Source organism: Myxocyprinus asiaticus, chromosome 19 (genome assembly GCF_019703515.2).
Source record: "Myxocyprinus asiaticus isolate MX2 ecotype Aquarium Trade chromosome 19, UBuf_Myxa_2, whole genome shotgun sequence".
Taxonomy (NCBI): Eukaryota; Metazoa; Chordata; class Actinopteri; order Cypriniformes; family Catostomidae; genus Myxocyprinus; species Myxocyprinus asiaticus.
The window spans coordinates 5,517,372-5,539,628 of NC_059362.1; the positions used below are offsets into that span (position 1 = coordinate 5,517,372).

Below are 22,257 nucleotides of genomic sequence, written 5' to 3' on the forward strand. Positions count from 1 at the left end.
GAATTACAAAAACATTTCACACTGCAAAATATAATTTTCTCACCAACTAATTTTGTCTTGTTTTCCTGTAATCTATGTAAAAATTCTTCAAACAAGAAAAAATGTAAATAAAAAAATTGAAAAGCAAAATACTTGTGCTGCCTTAAATACAGAAAGACTTGTTTTTATAGAATATACAGCATCTTAACCCATTGGAAAGTAGTTTTTCTTAATTTAATCGTATGTTGATTAAAAATTAGTGAGGTTTATGTTAAAAACAAGTAAAAAATAATCTGCCAATGGGGTAAGAAAAATAAACTTAATTTAACTCTGTAAAGCCATATGAACGATTTGTCAAAAAATTGTAAAGTTTTTATCACATATATTTTATGCACCAAACACTATATTTACATTTAAAAAAGGGAAATTGTAAAACTTTTTTCACTGGGTCTCTAAAACTTATGGTAAGATGACATCATAATAGCTTGTAATGTAAAATAATGAGATCTTTATAATGACAGGCTACATATATGAAAATACACAGAAATATTAGTTTACACTAAATATATCTTATAAAAAGTATATGTCAGAATTTTCAAAGCTCTGTGATTTTTTTTTTTTGTTTGTTTGTTTTTTGTGGTGGGCATGAATGTAAATGTATTGGTGATTGAGAGATATACCTCAAAAGCCTGCTGTAACATATTTGATACATGGATTTCAACAGGCTTTTTCAATAAAATAATATAAAAATGTTTAACCAAGATATTCCCAGAAATGTCCACTAGGTGGCAGCAGACATCTAGAAAATTGCAGACAACAGGATTTTTGGAAAAAAATTGATTATGTTAATAATGCACAGGCTTTAGAAAATAGCGTATCAAATTTGATACAGGTGGCATTATAGGGTTAATATATATTCTTAATATAAAATCTTAATATCTTTATGGCAGTGTAAGTATTTTTGCTACTCAAGTAAATGTATTTTGTTTTAAAGGATGTTTCAATATTTTTGACAAAAATACTGATTAGGAATTATTTTATGCTGTATATACTGTATGTTTACTGTATGTATTTTGATGTACCACTCAATGTACCACCTGAGACAGAATGTTTGCTACTACATTCTGTGTAGAAACACACATTTAGCTCAAATTGAAAAAAATAAATACGTTTGATAACTCACGGTACTGCGCAGCTTTTCCAAAAGAATATTCAACTGCGTCTGTGAGATACAGAAAACAAATATGACAAAAACAATACGATACATGCCTGTTGATTTTCGCAATCATACCTTTCTAAAACCATGTACCCACAGAGTAGTCTACTAGTACAAAGAGCATTTGACATTTACATAGACAAACACACAACTAGAGATACGTTGCAAAAAAGAGAGTTTTTTTTTTTTGAGGGTACGTTTACATGACAACGATGTACTAAAAAAAACCTAAGGAAAGTTTTTCCTTTGCGTTTTTGAGAAGTTTCACGTACAGACGACAATGTTGTCAAAATGATCCCAGGTCACACGGATCCGCGAAAACGACTAAAAACGCTGTATTATGCATGCCAGGCCAATAGTTGGCGATGTCACTTTCTAAAGAAACACTGCGCGCCTGCGCATATAAGCATTCTTCCACAGAGCGGTGAATACAAACAAAGAAGATGGCGAAATTTGTCTGGACAGACGATGAGGTTGCATAATTACTACAATTTGCTGGAGAAGCGTCAATAAACTCAAAATCTGGAGCAGCACAAACACAGTCCTGTAGTCCGTCATTGTAGTTTTGAATGTCTCGTTCGTTGTTTTGAAGTACTTGCGTGCATGCCTATAGACTGGACTCTCAAGATTATTCAATAAACTTTGCTAATTTTTACCATCACTTTGTCTCCTGCCTTCTTTGCATTCCCCCTGCGGACTCTTGGGCTGGTAGGAGAGTAAGTTAACATAACAAGCTGTTGATGTTGACTGATTTTGGAAATCAGACAGAACTTTGATATATGGATATCTTCTGACAGAGAGAGAGGTCTTGTGTACACTGGATCTAACATGCATTTTCACTGCCTCATGTTGTCATATTCTAAAAATATCATTGAATACTATACATGGCATCACATCTCTGTCTATAGGCTACATACATAAGCGGTGGGTGAATTAACTGCAGGGTAAAGGTACATCAAATAAAATTATGTAAATAAATAACATTTAAAATACAAATACATTTTTTGCATCTGAATCCATACATTAATTTCAAGACTTTCAAATTGCAGGTTCTGCCTACTGTACAATGTTCACACTCCATACAAAACACTCCAAATGAATAAATTGTTGATTATTGTTATTTGCAATATTTTTTATTAACACAGACAAAAAAATCCAACACATTCACAGCATATTACACTTTGAGACATACCTTGAATTTGTTGCCGACACTGATGAAGCTGAGTTTGCCTGCTTTCTGTTTAGTGTCTTTGGAGTGGTTTGAGTTCTTAAAGAGTTTTCCGATGAATTTATCCTTCGACTCGCTCACCAGACACACCAACGACATGTGAAGGGCATCATTATTCTTCTCCACAAATTGAGTCTGAGACAAACATTAAAAACTCAGGAAAATATATTGAAATACATTGCTAAGAAGAATTTTGTACCAATTCAAGTCTGAATGTATGTCTACATTCGTATGACTACCTCTGATCCAATGCACAATACAATTTCTGTTTTGAATTTCAAAGAAATATTCAACAAAGCGTCTTTACCATTTGAGGTGATTTGAAAATACAAAGCAAAATTAGAATCAGTAGTTGAAAGCTAACTAAAATAAAATAAACAACATTTTTGTTGTCCAAAAAAGAGATTGATTTATAGTGGTAAAGGACTTAAATATTGATCTATTTCTCACCCACACCTATCATATCGCTTCTGAAGATACTGATTTAACCACTGGAGTCATATGGATTACTTTTATGCTGCTTTATGTGCTTTTTGGACCTTCAAAGTTCTGGCCATCAATCACTTGCATTGTTTGGACCTACAGATATGAGCATCTGGGATGGCATAAAGGTGAGTAAATGATGAGTGAATTTTCATTTTTGGGTGAACTATCCCTTTAAGACAATAGGAGGGTTCAAATTAGTGTTCATTATTTCATTTTACGAAAATGTTTTTAAATCTTTTTTTTTTTTTTTTGTTGTATGTGATAATATTCCTGATTACATTACATCACCGAACAATCTGCATCAAGGAAAAATTCTTTAGAAATTCATAGTTTCTAGTCTGAAAATGTTACTAATCTTTCTTACAGGAGGTCACGTGATGCCATGCAAGAAGCAGATGTATGAGCGACGAGCTCTGCGCACTTTGCTAAATTTTTTATTATTTTCATATTATAATCTGGTGAAATTTGATACACCCAGTTACACATTTGCTCTTTGAGGCAAAACATGGCAAAGTCAAAATCCTCAGGCTCTGGAGACATTAAAAGACACTTACGTGTTCAGGATGAAAGCCACGACAGGCCTACAGACTGGGGACTCGATTTGGATGGCACGGTGGTAGAGGATATCCAGCGTCAGTTGTCCAACATGTCGGTGATGCTGACAAAGTTTCTTGCTGACTTGGAGGATCTCGCTGTAATACGTCGATCGATTACGGCGATGGAAATACAATTCTCTGAGTTAGTTACAAGAGTTACTGGTGTTGAGAGATGAATCGATTGTCTGGAGTCTTCGGAGAGGGAATTAACCGCTAATCCGACTGCGACCAAAGTTGATTTGGAACATCTCCTTGAAAAGCTTGAAGATCTTGAGAATAGAAGCCACAGGAATAACGTTTGAATTGTTGGAATTCCTGAGCATGAGGAGGGCAGAGATATGGTGAAATTCCTAGATGAGCTTTTCCCGAGTCTGCTCAACATAACAGGCCACAAGCTGGAAATTGAGCGAGCTCACAGAGTCCTGGCTTGCAGATCTGCTGAGGAAGACGGGCCCCGATCGAATCTGGCCAAATTTCTGAGATCATCCGATAAAGATCTTGTGTTGCGCCAGGCGAGGAGCAAAGGGAAGATTTCTTGGAAGAACCATAATATTTTCTTGTTCCCGGACTTTGCGAGTTCGACAAGAGAGAAACGCGATCGGTTCAAGGAATGTAAGAAACTCTTACATCAGCGAAAGATCACTTTTGCTCTGATGATTCCGGCCAAACTGAGAATAGAAACGAAGGACGGTCGCAAAGTATTTACATGTCCCAATCAGGCACTGTCTTTTATAGAATCAATGGGTGAGTAAACCATTGGGTGTTTCTCATGTGAGTGGGTCGACTCGCTGTACTTACTATGGCTTTTGAGGAAGCTGGGTGTCATTTTGGTTTCTTTTTTCTTTTGCGTTGGCTCCACCGAGCGGCTGGAGTTTGTTTTGTGAATAACACTTTTCCTTAAAGAAACTTTTGCATTGATGGAAGATTACTTTTGCATTGAAGTTCCCGGCCAGTTTGAGAGTGGACACTACAGATGACTGCAAAATATCTACGTGCTCACATAAAGGATGTCTTTATAAAGTTGACGGATTGAGTAAGTCATGGTATATACTTTTATGTGGCCTCCGAGTGAATTGACTCGACCATCCGGGGAACCAGGATGCCGGTTTTGTTTCTTTTTGTATTGGTTCTGCCTAGCGGCTGGAGCTTGTTCTATTAAATAACACTCCTTTGGAACAGCTGTGGATTAATCTGTTCGTTCTTCGTGCTTATTCCTCCTGCTGGCTGGAGTTTGTTTTGTTGAGTATTTTTACGGGACATCGGAATGATTACGTCATCCGCTGAACTCATAACAGCTGGCTCACTGAACATTCTTTTGTCTGTCTGAGGAATCTGAACGGTTTTTTATCAGCTGGAATTTGTTTTGTGGAAGATCACACCTTTGAGACAATTCTGTGAATGAATCTACACGTTCTTTGTGTTCATTCTTCCTATTGGCTGGGGTTTATTTTACAATTTATTTTCTGTTATATAATTTTGCCTCACAAGTCACAAATTTGTGAGGCAAAATTGAGCAATCCGATGGCAAAGATGTCGTGGGGGCTCGTGGGCGTTCATGGACCTTTTGAGTTTAGAGGGATTGTCTCCGGTTGGCACTGTCGTGTGCGGGGTTAATACGCACATTTTTATTTTTTCTGTTTGTTTTGTTCGGGAGAAGCTCGGGGTTTGATTGTTGCAGTAATGGGGAATGTGGTCTGTATTATTTAGTTTTTGACACACAATTAATTTTTTCTACTATATCAAAATGTCATATGTTAATATGAGTGTACTATCTCTCTCCACATGGAATGTAAATGGGGTTGGGGCACCCCATAAAAAGAAGGAAGGTTATTCATTTTCTTAAGCGTAAGAAATATGATAGAGTGTTTCTTCAAGAAACACATCTTTCCCTGCAGGAAGCTGAAAAATGTGGGAAGATATGGGGTGGACATGTTTTCTTTAGTGCTGGCTCAAGTAAGAGCAAGGGAGTCATTATACTGATTAATAAATATCTACAATTCAAATATCTCAAACAGACTAAAGATAAATTAGGGAGAGTCATTATTGTTTTAGCAGAAATTCAGGGGCAAAGTTTGATTTTGGCTAATATTTACGCACCTAACGCTGATGATCAGGGCTTTTTTATAGATCTTGAAGGGATGTTGCAAGCCGCTGGCTCCCCTCATGATATAATTTTGGGAGGAGACTGTAATCTTATGATGGACTCAGTCCTTGATCATAGTGAAGCAAAAGTGTGTAAGCCCCTTAGAGCAATATTGACGCTTCACAGGTTGTGTAAAAATCTTGGTCTTACAGATATTTGGAGACTTTTGAACCCATCTGGTAGGGACTATAATTTTTTTTCATCAGTCCATAAGATTTATTCTAGAATAGATTTTTTTTTTTTTTTTTTTTTTTTGATATCCAAATCCCTCATTTAATCCGTTGTTGATGTGGAAATATCTTAAGTCTCAGATCACGCCCTGGTGCGTTTAGAGATGTTGCCACATATAGAGAAAAAGAAATCATATAGTTGGCACCTTAATGTGTCCCTTTTGCAAAATCCTGATTTCCAACAAATGCTAAAGGCTGAAATCATTGTCTATATGGAGACCAACTGGTCCTCAGTATCCTCTGTGGGCGTGGCTTGGGAGGCACTTAAGGCAGTTCTTAGGGGTCGGATCATACAGTATGCCTCATTCACCAAAAAAATCCAAAGCACAAGAACTTGTGGAGTTGGAAGGAAATATTAAAAGTGCCGAGGCAGAGCTGAAGCACTGTATGTCATCTGATGGCCTCAGAGAATTGATCCGATTGAAATATAGATATAATACTATTTTGTTACGGAAAGTTTTGTTTTGAGTTTTGGTTATTCAGGGCAAGACAGTCATACTTTGAGTCGGGGGACAAAGCAGGAAAACTTTTGGCTAGATATATAAAGCAGAGAGAAATCTGCTGGTGGTGAAATATTTACCTCAGCCATTGATATTAATAATGCTTTTAAAGAATTCTACTTTGATCTTTATAGTTCCACGTCTTCGTCTACTGATGAGGATATTAGGAACTTTGTGGAACCATTAGATCTTCCTAAAGTGACAACTGAGCAAAGGAGTTCTTTTGATTCTGAGATAAACTTGGAGGAGCTTGATGAGGTAATTAAGGCCTGACGGCTTTGCCGCTGAGTTTTTCAAATCTTATGCTACAGAACTGGCTCCACTTTTGTTAGAAGTTTATACGGAATCATTAAAGAATGGAAAGCTTCAGCCAACCATGACACAAGCCTGGATCAGTCTGATTCTTAAAAAGGACAAAGATCCAAGTGAGTGTAAAAGTTACCGTCCAATTTCCCTGATCCAGTTAGACGTAAAAATTTTGTCAAAAATTCTGGCTAATCGATTAAGTTATGACATCACTTATAAATCAGGTGGGGTTTATTCGGGGCCGTAGCTCTTCTGATAACATTAGGCGTCTCATCAATATCATGTGGTCAGTAGCGAATGATCAGACTCCGGTCGCTCCCATCTCACTTGACGCTGAAAAGGCGTTTGATATGGTAGAATGGGATTATCTTTTTAAGATTTTGGAAATGTATGGGTTCGGGAATACTTTTATTGGTTGGATTAAGCTACTTTATAGACACCCTGTAGCGTCGGTACAAACAAACTGATTAATTTAAGATTTTTTACTCTGGATAGGGGCACCCGGCAGGGTTGCCCTCTTTCCCCATTATTGTTCTGTCTTGCCCTGGAACCATTAGCAGCTGCGATAAGAAAGGAGGATGATTTTCCAGGGGTGATTGCGGGAGGTGTGGCGGATAAGCTTCTGCTTTACGCAGATTATATTTTATTATTCGTCTCTGACCCTACTAGATCTATGCCTTGCCTCCACAGAATTATTAATTCCTTTTCCAAGTTCTCGGGATACAAAGTCAGTTGGTCTAAATCCGAAGCTTTGGCTTTGACAGCGTACTGTCCAGTAACGGCTTTTCAGCCGGGCGCCTGCCAGTGGCCAAAACAGGGAATTAAGTATTTGGGAATTTTATTCCCAGCAAATTTATCTGATTTAGTCAGAGTTAATTTTGATCCCTTAATAAAGAGGTTTTCGAATGATGTGGACAGGTGGGCTTCATTAAATTTATCGATGATTGGGAAGGTTAATGTTGTTTTTTTTGTAATTAACATTTTTATTGATTCATGAGCATATGACAGTAAAAAAAACTCAACACATACAGGTGCATCTCAATAAATTAGAATGTCGAGGAAAAGTTCATTTATTTCAGTAATTCAACTCAAATTGTGAAACTCGTGTATTAAATAAATTCAATGCACACAGACTGAAGTAGTTTAAGTCTTTGGTTCTTTTAATTGTGATGATTTTGGCTCACATTTAACAAAAACCCACCAATTCAATATCTCAAAAAATTAGAATATGGTGACATGCCAATCAGCTAATCAACTCAAAACACCTGCAAAGGTTTCCTGAGCCTTCAAAATGGTCTCTCAGTTTGGTTCACTAGGCTACACAATCATGGGGAAGACTGCTGATCTGACAGTTGTACAGAAGACAATCATTGACACCCTTCACAAGGAGGGTAAGCCACAAACATTCATTGCCAAAGAAGCTGGCTGTTCACAGAGTGCTGTATCCAAGCATGTTAACAGAAAGTTGAGTGGAAGGAAAAAGTGTGGAAGAAAAAGATGCACAACCAACCGAGAGAACCGCAGCCTTATGATTGTCAAGCAAAATCGATTCAAGAATTTGGGTGAACTTCACAAGGAATGGACTGAGGCTGGGGTCAAGGCATCAAGAGCCACCACACACAGACATGTCAAGGAATTTGGCTACAGTTGTCGTATTCCTCTTGTTAAGCCACTCCTGAACCACAGACAACATCAGTGGCGTCTTACCTGGGCTAAGGAGAAGAAGAACTGGACTGTTGCCCAGTGTTCCAAAGTCCTCTTTTCAGATGAGAGCAAGTTTTGTATTTCATTTGGAAACCAAGGTCCTAGAGTCTGGAGGAAGGGTGGAGAAGCTCATAGCCCAAGTTGCTTGAAGTCCAGTGTTAAGTTTCCACAGTCTGTGATGATTTGGGGTGCAATGTCATCTGCTGGTGTTGGTCCATTGTGTTTTTTGAAAACCAAAGTCACTGCACCCGTTTACCAAGAAATTTTGGAGCACTTCATGCTTCCTTCTGCTGACCAGCTTTTTAAAGATGCTAATTTCATTTTCCAGCAGGATTTGGCACCTGCCCACACTGCCAAAAGCACCAAAAGTTGGTTAAATGACCATGGTGTTGGTGTGCTTGACTGGCCAGCAAACCCACCAGACCTGAAACCCATAGAGCATCTATGGGGTATTGTCAAGAGGAAAATGAGAAACAAGAGACCAAAAAATGCAGATGAGCTGAAGGCCACTGTCAAAGAAACCTGGGCTTCCATACCACCTCAGCAGTGCCACAAACTGATCACCTCCATGCCACGCCAAATTGAGGCAGTAATTAAAGCAAAAGGAGCCCCTACCAAGTATTGAGTACATATACAGTAAATGAACATACTTTCCAGAAGGCCAACAATTCACTAAAAATGTTTTTTTTATTGGTCTTATGATGTATTCTAATTTTTTGAGATAGTGAATTGGTGGGTTTTTGTTAAATGTGAGCCAAAATCGTCACAATTAAAAGAACCAAAGACTTAAACTACTTCAGTCTGTGTGCATTGAATTTATTTAATAAACGAGTTTCACAATTTGAGTTGAATTACTGAAATAAATGAACTTTTCCACGACATTCTAATTTATTGAGATGCACCTGTATATAATGAATCAACATTTTACATTTAATCCCACCCTGACCCCTAATGAACACCCCTGTGGTCCCACATAACACACACACAATCCAAAAAAATCATATATATATATATATATATATATATATATATACATACATACACATATACATATATATATATATATATATATATATATATATATATACATATACATACACATATACACATATACACACACACACACATATACATATAAATACATACACAGATACACATACATACACTTACATAAAATAATATATATATATATATATTATATATATATACACACACACACAAATAAATAAAATAATAAACATACATGATTAAACTACACTCTCCACATCCCCTCCCCGAGATTCCCCCAAAAAAACTAAATATTTGCCCCATTTTTTTAGCAAATAAGTCCCTCAACCTCAGCCTTCTATTTACCGCCTCTTCAAATGCAGCTACCCTCCCCGTTTCCCCACACCACTCCGAAAAAGAGGGTGCTCCATTTGACTTCCAACCCCTTAAAATTACTTGCCTGCCGATCATGAGACTGGTCATAACCCAGTTTTTTATATGATTGTCCCCTAAATGCATGACCGCTCCATCACCCAAAATACAGAGTCTGGGACAAAGCAAAACCTGAGTGTTCAAAACGTCGCACAAATACCTCTGAACCCTCAACCAAAACTCCTGGATCTTAACACACCCCCAAAAGACAAGGGCAGTGTCTCCAACTTCTGACTGGCATTGCCAGCAAGTGGGTGTGTCTTTAAGACCAAGCCTATATAATCTAGAGGGGGTCCAATAAAATCTATGTAAAATCTTAAATTGCATAAGGCGAACCCTTGCATCTCTAGATACAGACTTGACATTTTTAAGAATCTTAGTCCACACTCCATCCTCCAATACCAAATTCAAATCTTTTTCCCCATACTCTCTTGAGAGAAGTCAAGGCTCCATCCCCCAGACTCTGAGTTAGTAGGGAATAATACACTGATGCTTCATGGCCTTTTCCAAAAGCAGCAATCACCTCTCCCAAAGCACCTGCTGCTTTAGGGGGGTGCGTGCCACTCCCAGAAATAGTGCAGAGAAGGTGGCGAAGCTGTAAATACTTATAGAACTGAGATCTGGGAATGCGAAAATGTTGAACCAAATTTTCAAAAGATCTCAATACTCCACCCTCATATAGGTCACAAGTGCATTAACCCCCCTCACAATCCAATCTGACCAACAAAAAGGGGACTTATTAATACATAGTTTAGGGTTCTGCCATATGCTCAAGGCAACATTTAAATAAATATCAGAATTAAACACTCTGGACACTTTTGTCCATATCGAGTGCAAATGCAAAATAACGGGATGCGACTTAACCTCTCCGGCTAGTTTAATCGAAAGGCTATGCAGTGGCGAGATAGGGGCAAGAACTTCCTTTTCAATACAAAACCAGGGAGGGGCCCTCTTAGGTGGAAGCGACCAATGAGCCAAATGTCTAAGACCGAACGCATAATAATAAAACAAAATCTTGGGTAGGCCTACCCCTCCTCTGTCAACTGGCCTATGTAACTTATTGAAATTTACCCTGGGGCGCTTACCATTCCAAATAAAGGACTTCGCTATGCTATCAAATTGCTTGAAATAAGAGAGGGGGACATCTACAGGGAGAGACTGAAGCAGGTAGTTGAATTTTGGAATACAATTCATTTTAATAACACTAACTTTCTCAATCATCGATAAATGTAATAAAGCCCACCTGCTGACATCGCTTGAAAACCTTTTTATTAAAGGGTCAAAATTAACTCTAACTAAATCAGACAAATTTGCTGGGAATAAAATCCCCAAGTACTTAATGCCCTGTTTGGACCACTGGAAGGCGCCCGGCTGGAAAGCCGTTTCTGGGCAGTACGCTGTCAGTGCCAAAGCTTCGGATTTAGACCAATTGACTTTGTATCCTGAGAACTTGGAAAAGGAATTAATAATTCTATGGAGGCAAGGCATAGATCTAGTAGGTTCAGAGACAAATAATAAAATATCATCTGCGTAAAGCAGAAGCTTATGCGCCGCACCTCACACTGTCACCCCTGGAAAATCATCCTCCTTTCTTATTGCAGCTGCTAATGGTTCCAGGGCAAGACAGAACAATAATGGGGAAAGAGGGCAACCCTGCCGGGTGCCCCTATCCAGAGTAAAATAATCTGAAATTAATCAATTTGTTTGTACCACTGCTACAGGGTGTTTATAAAGTAACTTAATCCAACCAATAAATGTACTCCCGAACCCATACATTTCCAAAATCTTAAAAAGATAATCCCATTCTACCATATCAAACGCCTTTTCGGCGTCAAGTGAGATGGCAGCGACGGGATATTGTTCATTCACTACTGACCACATGATATTGATGAGACGCCTGATGTTATCAGAAGAGCTACGGCCCCGAATAAATCCCACCTGATCTCTATGTATAAGAGATGTCATAACCTTACTTAATCGGTTAGCCAAAATTTTTGACAATATTTTTACATCTAGTTGGATCAGGAAGATTGGACGGTAACTTTTACACTCGCTTGGATCTTTGTCCTTTTTAAGAATCAGACTGATCCGGGCTTGTGTCATGGTTGGAGGAAGTTTTCCCTTCTTTAATGATTCAGTATAAACTTCTAATAAAAGTGGGGCCAGTTCTGTAGCATAGGATCTAAAAAATTCTGCGGCAAAACCATCTGGCCCCGGAGCCTTGCCAGTAGGTAGGGACTTAATTACCTCGTTAAGCTCCTCCAAGGTTATCTCAGAATCAAGAGAGTTTTTTTGCTCAGTCGTCAGTTTAGGAAGATCTAATGGTTCCACAAAGTTTCTAATCTCTTCATCAGTAGGCGAAGGCGTGGAACTATAAAGATTAATATAGAATTCTTTAAAAGCATGATTAATATCAATGGCTGAGGTAAATATTTCACCACCAGCAGATTTCACTGAGGGAACGGTAGAAAAAGACTCTCTCTGCTTTATATATCTAGCCAAAAGCTTCCCTGCTTTGTCAACCGACTCAAAGTATGACTATCTTGCCCTGAATAACCAAAACTCCACTTTCCGCGACAAAATAGTATTATATCTATATTTCAATCGGGTCAATTCTCTGAGGCCATCAGCTGACATACGGCGCTTCAGCTCTGCCTCGGCACTTTTAATATTTCCTTCCAACTCCACAAGTTCTCGTGCTTTGGTTTTTTTGATGAATGAGGCATACTGTATGATCCGGCCCCTAAGAACCACTTTAAGTGCCTCCCAAGCCACGCCCACAGAGGATACTGAGGTCCAGTTGGTCTCCATATAAACATTGATTTTAGTCTTTAACATTTGTTGGAAATCAGGATTTTGTAAAAGGGATACATTAAGGCGCCAACTATATGATTTCTTTTTCTCTATATGTGGCATCACCTCTAAACTCACCAGGGCGTGATCTGAGACTAAAATGTTTCCAATTGAGCAATCAACAACAGATGAAATGAGGGATTTGGATATCAAAAAAAAATCTATTCTAGAATAAATCTTATGGACTGATGAAAAAAATGTATAGTCCCTACCAGATGGGTTCAAAAGTCTCCAAATATCCGAAAGACCAAGATTTTTACACATCCTATGAAGCGTCAGTGTTGCTCTAGGGGGTTTACACACTTTAGCTTCACTATGATCAAGGACAGAGTCCATCAAAAGATTAAAGTCTCCTCCCAATATTATATCAAGAGGGGTGCCAGCGGTTTGCAACATCCCTTCAAGATCTATAAAAAAGCCTTGATCATCAACATTAGGTGCGTAAATATTAGCCAAAATCAGACTCTGCCCTTGAATTTCAGCTAAAACAATAATTACTCTTCCTAATTTATCATTAATCTGTTTGAGAAATTTGAACTGTAAATGTCTATTTATCAATATAATGACTCCCTTGCTCTTACTTGAGCCAAAACTAAAGAAAACATGTCCACCCCATATCTTCCCACATTTTTCAGCTTCCTGCGGGGAGAGATGTGTTTCTTGAAGAAACACTATATCATATTTCTTACGTTTAAGAAAAGTAATAACCTTCCTTCTTTTTATGGGGTGCCCCAACCCATTCACATTCCATGTGGAGAGAGACAACTTATTCATATTAACATTTGACATATTGATATAATAAAAATAAAAAATTGTGTGTGAAAAACAAAATTATGAAGACCACATTCCCCATTAGTGAAACAATCAACCCCCGAACATCCCCTGGAACAAAACAAACAGAAAAAAGAAAAACGTGCGCATTAACCCCGTGCACGACAGCGCCAACCGGCGACAATCCCTCTAAATTCAAAAGGTCCATGAACGCACACGAGTCCCCACGACAACTTTGCCATCGGATTGCTCAATTTGTGAGGTAAAATTACATAACAGAAAATACTTTGTGAAATAAACCCAGTTAATAGGAAGAATGAACACAAAAAATGTGTAGATTCATTCACAGAACTGTCTCAAGGATGTGATCTTCCACAAAACAAATTCCAGCCGATATAAAACCGTTCAGATTCCTCGGACTGACAAACGAATGTTCCGTGAGCCAGATGTTATGAGTTCAGCGGATGACGTAATCATTCAAATGTCCCGTAAAAAAAAAAATAAAAAATTCAAAACAAACTCCAGCCAGCAGGAGGAATAAGCACGAAGAACGAACAGATTAATCCACAGCTGTGTTAATCCACAGCAGAATGTTATTCAACAGAACATGCTCCAGCCGCTAGGCGGAACCAATACAAAAAGAAACAAAACCGGCATCCCAGGTTCCCCGGATGATCGAGTCAGTTCACTCGGAGGCCGCATAAATGTATATACCATGACTTACACAATCCGTCAGCTTCATAAAAGACATCCTTTGAGTGAGCATGTAAATATTTTGCGGTCATCCGTAGTGTCCACTCTGAAACTGGCCGGGAACTTCAATGCAAATGTAATCTTCCAACAGTGCAAAAGTTTATTTAAGGAAAAGTGTTATTCACAAAACAAGCTCCAGTCGCACGGTGGAGCCAACGCAAAAAAACCCAAAATTTCACCCAGCTTCCTCAAGAGTTAGGTACAGCGAGTCAGGCCCACTCACATGAGAAACATCCAACGGTTTACTCAGCCATTGATTCTATAAAAGACATTGCCAGATTTGGACATGTGAATACATTGCGACTGTTTTTCATTTCTATTCTCAGTTTGGCAGGAAACATCAGAGCAAACGAGATCTTTTTCTGATGTAAGAGTTTCTTACATTCCTTGAACCGATCGCGTTTCTCTCTTGTCGAACTTGCAAAGTCTGGGAACAAGAAAACATTATGGTTCTTCCAAGAAAGCTTCCCTTTGCTCCTTGCCTGGCGCAACACAAGATCTTTATCGGAAGATCTCAGAAATCTGGCCAGAATCGATCGGGGCCTGTCTCCCTCAGCAGATCTGTGAGCTGGGACTCTGTGAGCTCGCTCGATTTCAAGCTTGTGGCCTGTTATGTCGAGCAGACTCGGGAAGAGCTCGTCCAGGAATTTCACCATATCTCTGCCCTCTTCATGCTCAGGAATTCCAACAATTCGAACATTATTCCTGCGGTTTCTATTTTCAAGATCTTCAAGCTTTTCAAGGAGATGTTCCAAATCAACTTTGGTCGCGGGCAGATTAGCGGATAATTCCCTCTCCGAAGATTCCAGGAAATCGATTCGTTTTTCAACATCAGACACTCTTGTACCTAACTCAGAGAATTTTGTTTCCATCGCCATGATCGATTGACGTATTACAGCGATATCCTCCAAGTCAGCAAGAATCTTCGTCAACATCATCGACATGTTGGACAACTGCCGCTGGATCTCCTCTCTCACCGCGCCATCCAAATCGAGTCCCCGGTCTGTAGGCCTCTCGGGGCTTTCATCCTGAATAAGTAAGTGTCTTTTAATATCTCCAGAGCCCGAGGATTTTGACTTCTTTGCCATGTTTTGCAACAAAGGACAAATGTGTAACTGGGTGTAACAAATTTCACCAGATTATAACATGAGAATAATCGAAAATTCAGCAAAGTGCGCAGAGCTCGTCGCTCACACGTCTGCTCCTTGCATGGCGTCCATCGCTCCGGGAAGGTTAATGTTTTTAAAATTAATTGTATACCAAAATTCAACTACCTGCTACAGTCTCTCCCTGCAGATGTCCCCCTCTCTTATTTCAAGCAATTTGATAGCATAGCGAAGTCCTTTATTTGGAATGGTAAGCGTCCCAGATTAAATTTCAATAAGTTACATAGGCTGATTGACAATAGTGGGTTAGGCATACCCAAGATTTTGTTTTATTATTATGCGTTCGGTCTTAGACATTTGGCTCATTGGTCGCTTCCACCTGAGAGAGCCCCTCCCTGGTTTTGTATTGAAAAGGAAGTTCTTGCCCCTATCTTGCCACTGCAAAGCCTTTCGATCAAACTAGCCGGAGAGGTTAAGTCACACCCCGTTATTTTGCATTTGCACACGATCTGGACAAAAGTGTCCAGAGTGTTTAATTCTGATATTTATTTAAACTTAGCCTCGAGCATATGGCTGAATCCTAAACTATGTATTAATAAGTCCCCTTTCTGTTGGTCAGATTGGATTGTGAGGGGGTTAATGCACTCGGTTACCTATATGAGGGTGGAGTATTAAGACCATTTGAAAATTTGGTTCAACATTTTGGCATTCCCAGATCTCAGTTTTTACAGCTTCGCCACCTACTCTGCACTGTTTTTGGGAGTGGCACGCACCCCCTTAAAGTGGCGGATACTTTGGGAGTGGTGATTGCTGCTTTTGGGAAAGGTCATGAGGCATCAGTGTATTATTCCCTGCTAATTCAGAGTCTGGGGGATGGAACTTTGAATTCTCTCAAAAGATTATGGAAGAAAGATCTAAACTTGACATTGGGGGAGGGGGTGTGGGCTAGGATCCTAATAAACATCAAGTCTGCATCTAGAGATGCAAGGGTGTGTCTGATACAATTTAAGATTTTGCATCGATTTTATTGGATGCCCTCTAGATTGTATAGGCTTGGTCTTAAAGACACTCCCACCTGCTGGCAATGCCAATCAGAAGACGGGGACACAACCCATATTTTTTGGGGATGTGTTGGGATCCAGGAGTTTTGGTTGAGGGTTCACAGCTTTGTGTGTGATGTAGTGGACACTCAATTTTCGTTTTGCCCCAGACTGTGTATTTTGGGTGATGGGGCGGTCCTGAATATATCTGATAAATATATAAAAAGCTGGGTTCTAACCAGCGTGATGATTGGCAGACAGGTAATTCTCAGGGGATGGAAGTCAACTGATGCCCTCATTTCATGAGTGGTCTACCGAGATGGGCAGGGTAGCAGCATTTGAGGAGATGGCATGTAGAAGGCTAGGCAACCTGGATTGTACATCAGGAAATGGGGCAGCTATTTAGCCTTTTTGGAAGGCTCTCGGGAGGGGCAGTGGAGAGAGACTAGTGTTTTTTGTTTTTTTTATGTTTCTAAACATTTTCTGCTGTTTTATTGTCTGTATGTGTGTCTTTGTCAGTTGACTTTTGACCACTGGGGTGCTCGTTTGTGTTGGGTGGTGGTGGAGATTTTCTGTCTATTTGATTTGCTGCATGGAATCAATCAAAATTGTTAATAACTAATCTGTCTTACAGCTGCTGTCAGGGTGTATTTGTGTATACAGAACTTCAAACAATTTATACCTTCTGCTTCCTTCATTGCTAATTGCGATCGGCACAAATTTTGTGGCCGTGTTTATACTATTACCTTATATGTATAATTTGAGGTAATTTAAATATTCACAAAATAAGTGAATTTAGTACTAAAACAACACAACAGTGCTATGACTATCAGCAGGTCCAATTCATTATTAGCAAATAAAACAGTAAGTCATTCTATGCAGAGTGTTAAAGAGATTTTACCACAGGTAAAAAGTATTCTCAAGCACGACAAAGTTTTTATCTTATTTCTGTTGCGAGGTGGCAACAACACTGTAATTCAAGACACAAATGTTCAATAAACAGCTACATTAATATTAATAATAATCGGAATAAACAATAGCAATTTGGCGCATTAATATGCAATAATTGGTCACAGTTATGCGTTTATAGCCATTTTACAATGGCTTCGATCATGGAATCAGAATTAAGAGTCAAAACCTATCATAGCGAATTGGAAGACACATAGTGCATGCGTGTGTGTGTGTACCGTCTCATAGCAGACTGCTCCAGCAAAGTGTCTTATGATGAAGCCCTCATCATCTCTGACGTTCCTGTGCACAGCCAGCTTGGACTTCCTGGGAACCTGTGAGACGAGACATTTGACAACAAAAGTTAGGGATTCTTTCACATTTTTAAGCTGTCAGCAGATACTTTTTTGTCCAAAGTGACTTACAGTGCATTCAAGATATACATTTCATGTGTGCTCCGTGGGAATTGAACCCATGACCTTGGTGTTGCTAACTGAGTTACAAAAATCTCTGAACTAAACTACAGTGCAATGTTGAAATAAGATCAAGTGTGCAGTGTGACTCACAGTCAAGCGGAAATGTTCCTTGTGTTTGTTGTGTACGGTTTCAGTAAAGTGCTGGTCACTCGGTTGAGGTAGACGATTCTCTTCATCCAAGATATCCAAGATGCCCACTAACTTGGACTCCACCAGGTCTGGATGAGAGACAGGTTCATACACACATTAAGCACATTTACTGTATGTCACCAAAACCTCCCAAGATCTTTTGCAACAAACAATTTGGATGGTTCATTTTGTGCTCTGTTTTATTGGAATTCGACAAAGTAAATAACAGCAAGGACAAGAGAAGGAAAGTTGCATCAAGGCAAATTTTGATGTTGGATCAAAAAAGCCTTACCTAAAAGTTTATAAAGTCTTTAATATAGATTAAGTGGCAAGAAAAAGTATGTGAACCCTTAGGAATTAGACACATTTCTGCATTAATTATTCATAAAATGTGGACTGATCTTCACCTAAGTCCGAATAAACACAATCTGCTTTAAGTAATGACAAACAAATAATTGTAGTTTTCATGTCTTTATTGAACAAGTTGTTTAATTATTCACAGTCCATGCTGAAAAAGTATGTGATTCCCTGGACTTCTGACTTCTAAAAAGCTAATTGCAGACAGATGTTCCAGTCAATAAGCTGAGATTGTAGGTTTGGACTTTAGAGGTGCCCTGTTGTATAAAAAGAGTACAGTCTGTTGAGTATGAACTTCTCAAGAAGTCTGTGAACCATGCCCTGATCAAAACAAATGTCAGAGGAACTTAGAAGAAAAATTTAAGAGATGCGTGAAGCTGGAAAAGGCAACAAAATATTCTAAAAGATCTGGATGTTCACCAAATTTTCTACAAATGGAGGAAATTCAGCACTGTTGCTAGTTTGCCTAGGAGTCAGCCTCCAGCACAGTTCACCCCAAGAGCACAACATGAAGTGCTGAAGGAAGTGAAAAAGAACCCAAAAGTAACAGCAAAAGATCTGCAGAAATCTCTTGCTAAAATCTCTGTTCATGTGTCAACTATAAGAAAAACGCTGAATGAGAATGGTGTTCATGGGAGGACACCACAGAGGAAACAACTGCTCTCCAAACAACACATTTCTGCACATCTCAAGTTTGTGAAAGACCACCTTGATGCTCCACAGATCTCCTGGATTAATGTTCTGTGGACAGATGGAGCAAAATTGAACTTTTTGGTAGAAACACACAACACTATATTTGAAGGGAAAAAAGGCACTGCACATCAACACAAAAACCTCATCCCAACTGTGAAGCATGGTGGAGGAAGCATCATGGTTTGGGACTGCTTTGCTACATCAGGGCCTGGAGAGCTTGCAATCAGTGAGGGAACGATGAATTCAAAAGTGTATCAAGAAATTTTGCAGGAGAATGTCAGGGTAGCAGTCCATCATCTAACAGTTGGTTGATTCAACAAGACAATGACCAAAAAAACAAACAAAACAAAAAAAACACACACACAAGCAAATCAACAACAGAATGGCTAAAGAGGAAGAAAATGTGTTTTGGAAAGGCCAAGTCAGAGTACAGACCTTAACTCAAATGAGATGTTGCGGCATGACCTGAAGAGTGCTGTTCATGCAAGAAATACCCAATAAATATTAATGAACTAAAACAAATTTGTAGGGAGGAATGGTGTAAAATCCCTCCTCGATGATATACAAGGTTGATCAACAGCTACAGGAAACGTATTGCGGAGGTTATTGATGCTGAAGAAGGTTCTACCAGTTATAAAATACAGGGGTACACATACTTTTTCCAGCATGGACTGTATATAATAAAACATGTTCAATAAAAACATGAAAAGTAAAACATTTTTTTGTCATTACTTTAAGACGATTGGGTCTTTGTCTGTTATTAGGACTTAAGTGAAGTTCAGACCACATTATTTAATGAAGAAATGCAGGTAATTCCAAAGGGTTCACATATTTTTCTTGTCACTGTAGACAGACACAAAGATAATAACAGCAATGAATATGCCCAATGAAGTCGGTGTAGTTTTCTACAGAACTCAAGAAATAAGACACTGACCGATACAGTCCTGATTATCCACATAATGAACTTCATTCACTCCTAGCCCTTCTCTCTGATACAATTCCTGCTCCTGTGAACCAAACACAAACATCAAACATCAATATCAGTACAGTTCATTGTCTTTATATAATGAATTGTTCTGGCTCTGGCTAGTCTCACTAACATCACTTATCATTGTTAATCTGTGGACCACCAGCACATCACTCTGGAAACATTTTAAGGTTGTTTTGGGTGATTTTAGAAAGCCTCACTCTCACACTTTTTAAAAAACGATTATTCATAGTAATCTAATTTGTGGCGAATTTGCATATCATGTATAAAAATTATACAAAACAGCGTAACCATTCTGTTGCTAGATCCATGAAAGCAGAGCTTTTGTAACAAATTCACCACAATGAAAATTACATGGATTTTTCTTCATTGTTGTTCTATGTTGTTTTTAAATCTTTTGAAGACATGTTTATTCCATTACATCAACCTTTTTTGAAAGCAAGAATGCCCCCATATGAACACCCCCCAAGGAATAGTCTGATCCATGTCTGACAGACATGACCCTAAACTAACATAATTACATAGGGCTCTTTAGGACCGATTAATAAAGTGGTCAGACAATCCAACTTTTAATTTAATTTTTAAATTATGTAGTTTTGCACATACCTAGATGTTTTTTTTGGTTTCAAGTTGAGGTGCATTAGAGTTGTAAAACACACACACACACACACAAGTAAGTGCTTAAATCAGTTGACTCACCTCTTTGAGGATGCGTTCATTAAAAAACTGCTGCAGCTTCTCATTACAGTAGTTGATGCAAAACTGCTCAAAACTGTTGTGTTCAAAATACTCTGAAGATGAGAACAACAAAAAAGGTTTGAATTAAAAAGGGCTCATATCATGAGGAATCAAACCATGTGCTGTTTCTGGCTGTGTGTAGCACCTGCCGATGAAGAACAGATGAATTATTATTATTTTGAACAAGTTCAGCATGCATTGTTTTATAAATCTGTCATAATGTAATGTAGCTTTGCAAAGAGGTTGCTATTAAAAGATGCGACAGTTAAAAACCAACTTGACGGGGGCCTGGGTAGCTCAGTGATAAAAGATGCTGGCCACCCCTAGAGTTCGCTAGTTCGAATCCCAGGGTGTGCTGAGTGACTCCAACCAGGTCTAAGCAACCAAATTGGCCCGGTTCCTAGGGAGGGTAGAGTCACATGACTCTACCCTCCTCGTGGTCGCTATAATATGGTTTGTTCTCGGTGGGGTGCATGGTGAGTTGAGAGTGGATGCTGTGGTGGATGGCGTGAAGCCTCTATGTCTCCGTGGTAACACGCTCAACATGCCACGTGATAAGATGCGCGGGTTGATGGTCTCAGACGTGGAGTCAGCTGGGATTCATCCTCCGCCACCCAGATTGAGGCGAATCACTACGCGACTACGAGGACTTAAAAGCATATTGGAATTGGGCATTCCAAATTGGGTGAAAAAGGGGAAAAAATCACCCCCCCTCCCCAAAAAAAACAACAGCTTGACATGCCAGCAAATCCTCAGCTTGTGTGCGGGCGCTGCAGCGTTCCTCATTTCATGTGTGAAGGGGGCATTTATTAAAGGCCATGAAATGGTTGTGAAAAACTAAAATGTTCACAAATAACGAAATCTTGACAAAACTAAAAAAAAAAAGAAAAAATATGATCACATATATTTTGTGGGATATTATTATGTGTGGCCATCAGACAATACTGATTATTATATATTTAGATCTCCTATAAAGGCACACATAAAACAAATGCAAATGATTAGGCAAATGGAAAATGCCAACAATAATAACACTGTTGGACAGGAGACTGAGGGAGTGTTTGACGGTGATCAGTGAAGAGAATGTCATACCAAAGCCGGCAATGTCCAGCACACCGATGAAATGAGCAGACGAGTCGAAAGGGAAGCACTGGTTAATCCTGGTGACCACATGATCAAACAGACGGCCGTAGATGGCTTTAGCTAAAGCATCACGAGCACTACTGGCCTGCTCCACCTTCAGAGGAACCCTGAAGAACATAACAAACATCTGATGTTTCATATGCTGTAGCACCTTCAAGTCATTAAATCTGATCAGAGAAACACTGAAGAACATAACACGAATTTGATTTTCATATGCTGTATCACCTCATGGTCATTACATCTGGATTTATGCATTTATCAGAAGCATTTGTCCAAAGTGATTTACAGTGCATTCAGTGCATATACATTTTATCAGCGGTGTTCCCTGGGAATCAAACCCATGGCATTCCTAGTACCATGCTCTACAAGTTACAGGACCACTCAGTCTTCATTCATTTATCATTTGTCCATTATAGCACTATATCTAGCTGAATAAAATGTTTTGTGTAATTATC

General features: G+C 38.9%; 1 protein-coding gene across 1 annotated transcript in view; it reads right to left on the reverse strand.

The window, feature by feature from the left end:
* LOC127409881 (unconventional myosin-VI-like) overlaps positions 1–22,257 on the reverse strand; it is a 490,797-nt gene that overhangs the window by 431,791 nt on the left and 36,749 nt on the right. Inside the window, exons 13-19 of the mRNA XM_051644812.1 lie at positions 21,752–21,909; positions 20,621–20,712; positions 19,868–19,940; positions 17,845–17,972; positions 17,518–17,613; positions 2,388–2,558; positions 1,163–1,201 (exon numbers count right to left, since the gene is read on the reverse strand). Of these exons, the coding sequence (XP_051500772.1) occupies positions 1,163–1,201; positions 2,388–2,558; positions 17,518–17,613; positions 17,845–17,972; positions 19,868–19,940; positions 20,621–20,712; positions 21,752–21,909 (757 nt within the window). The remainder of the gene's footprint in view (positions 1–1,162; positions 1,202–2,387; positions 2,559–17,517; positions 17,614–17,844; positions 17,973–19,867; positions 19,941–20,620; positions 20,713–21,751; positions 21,910–22,257) is intronic.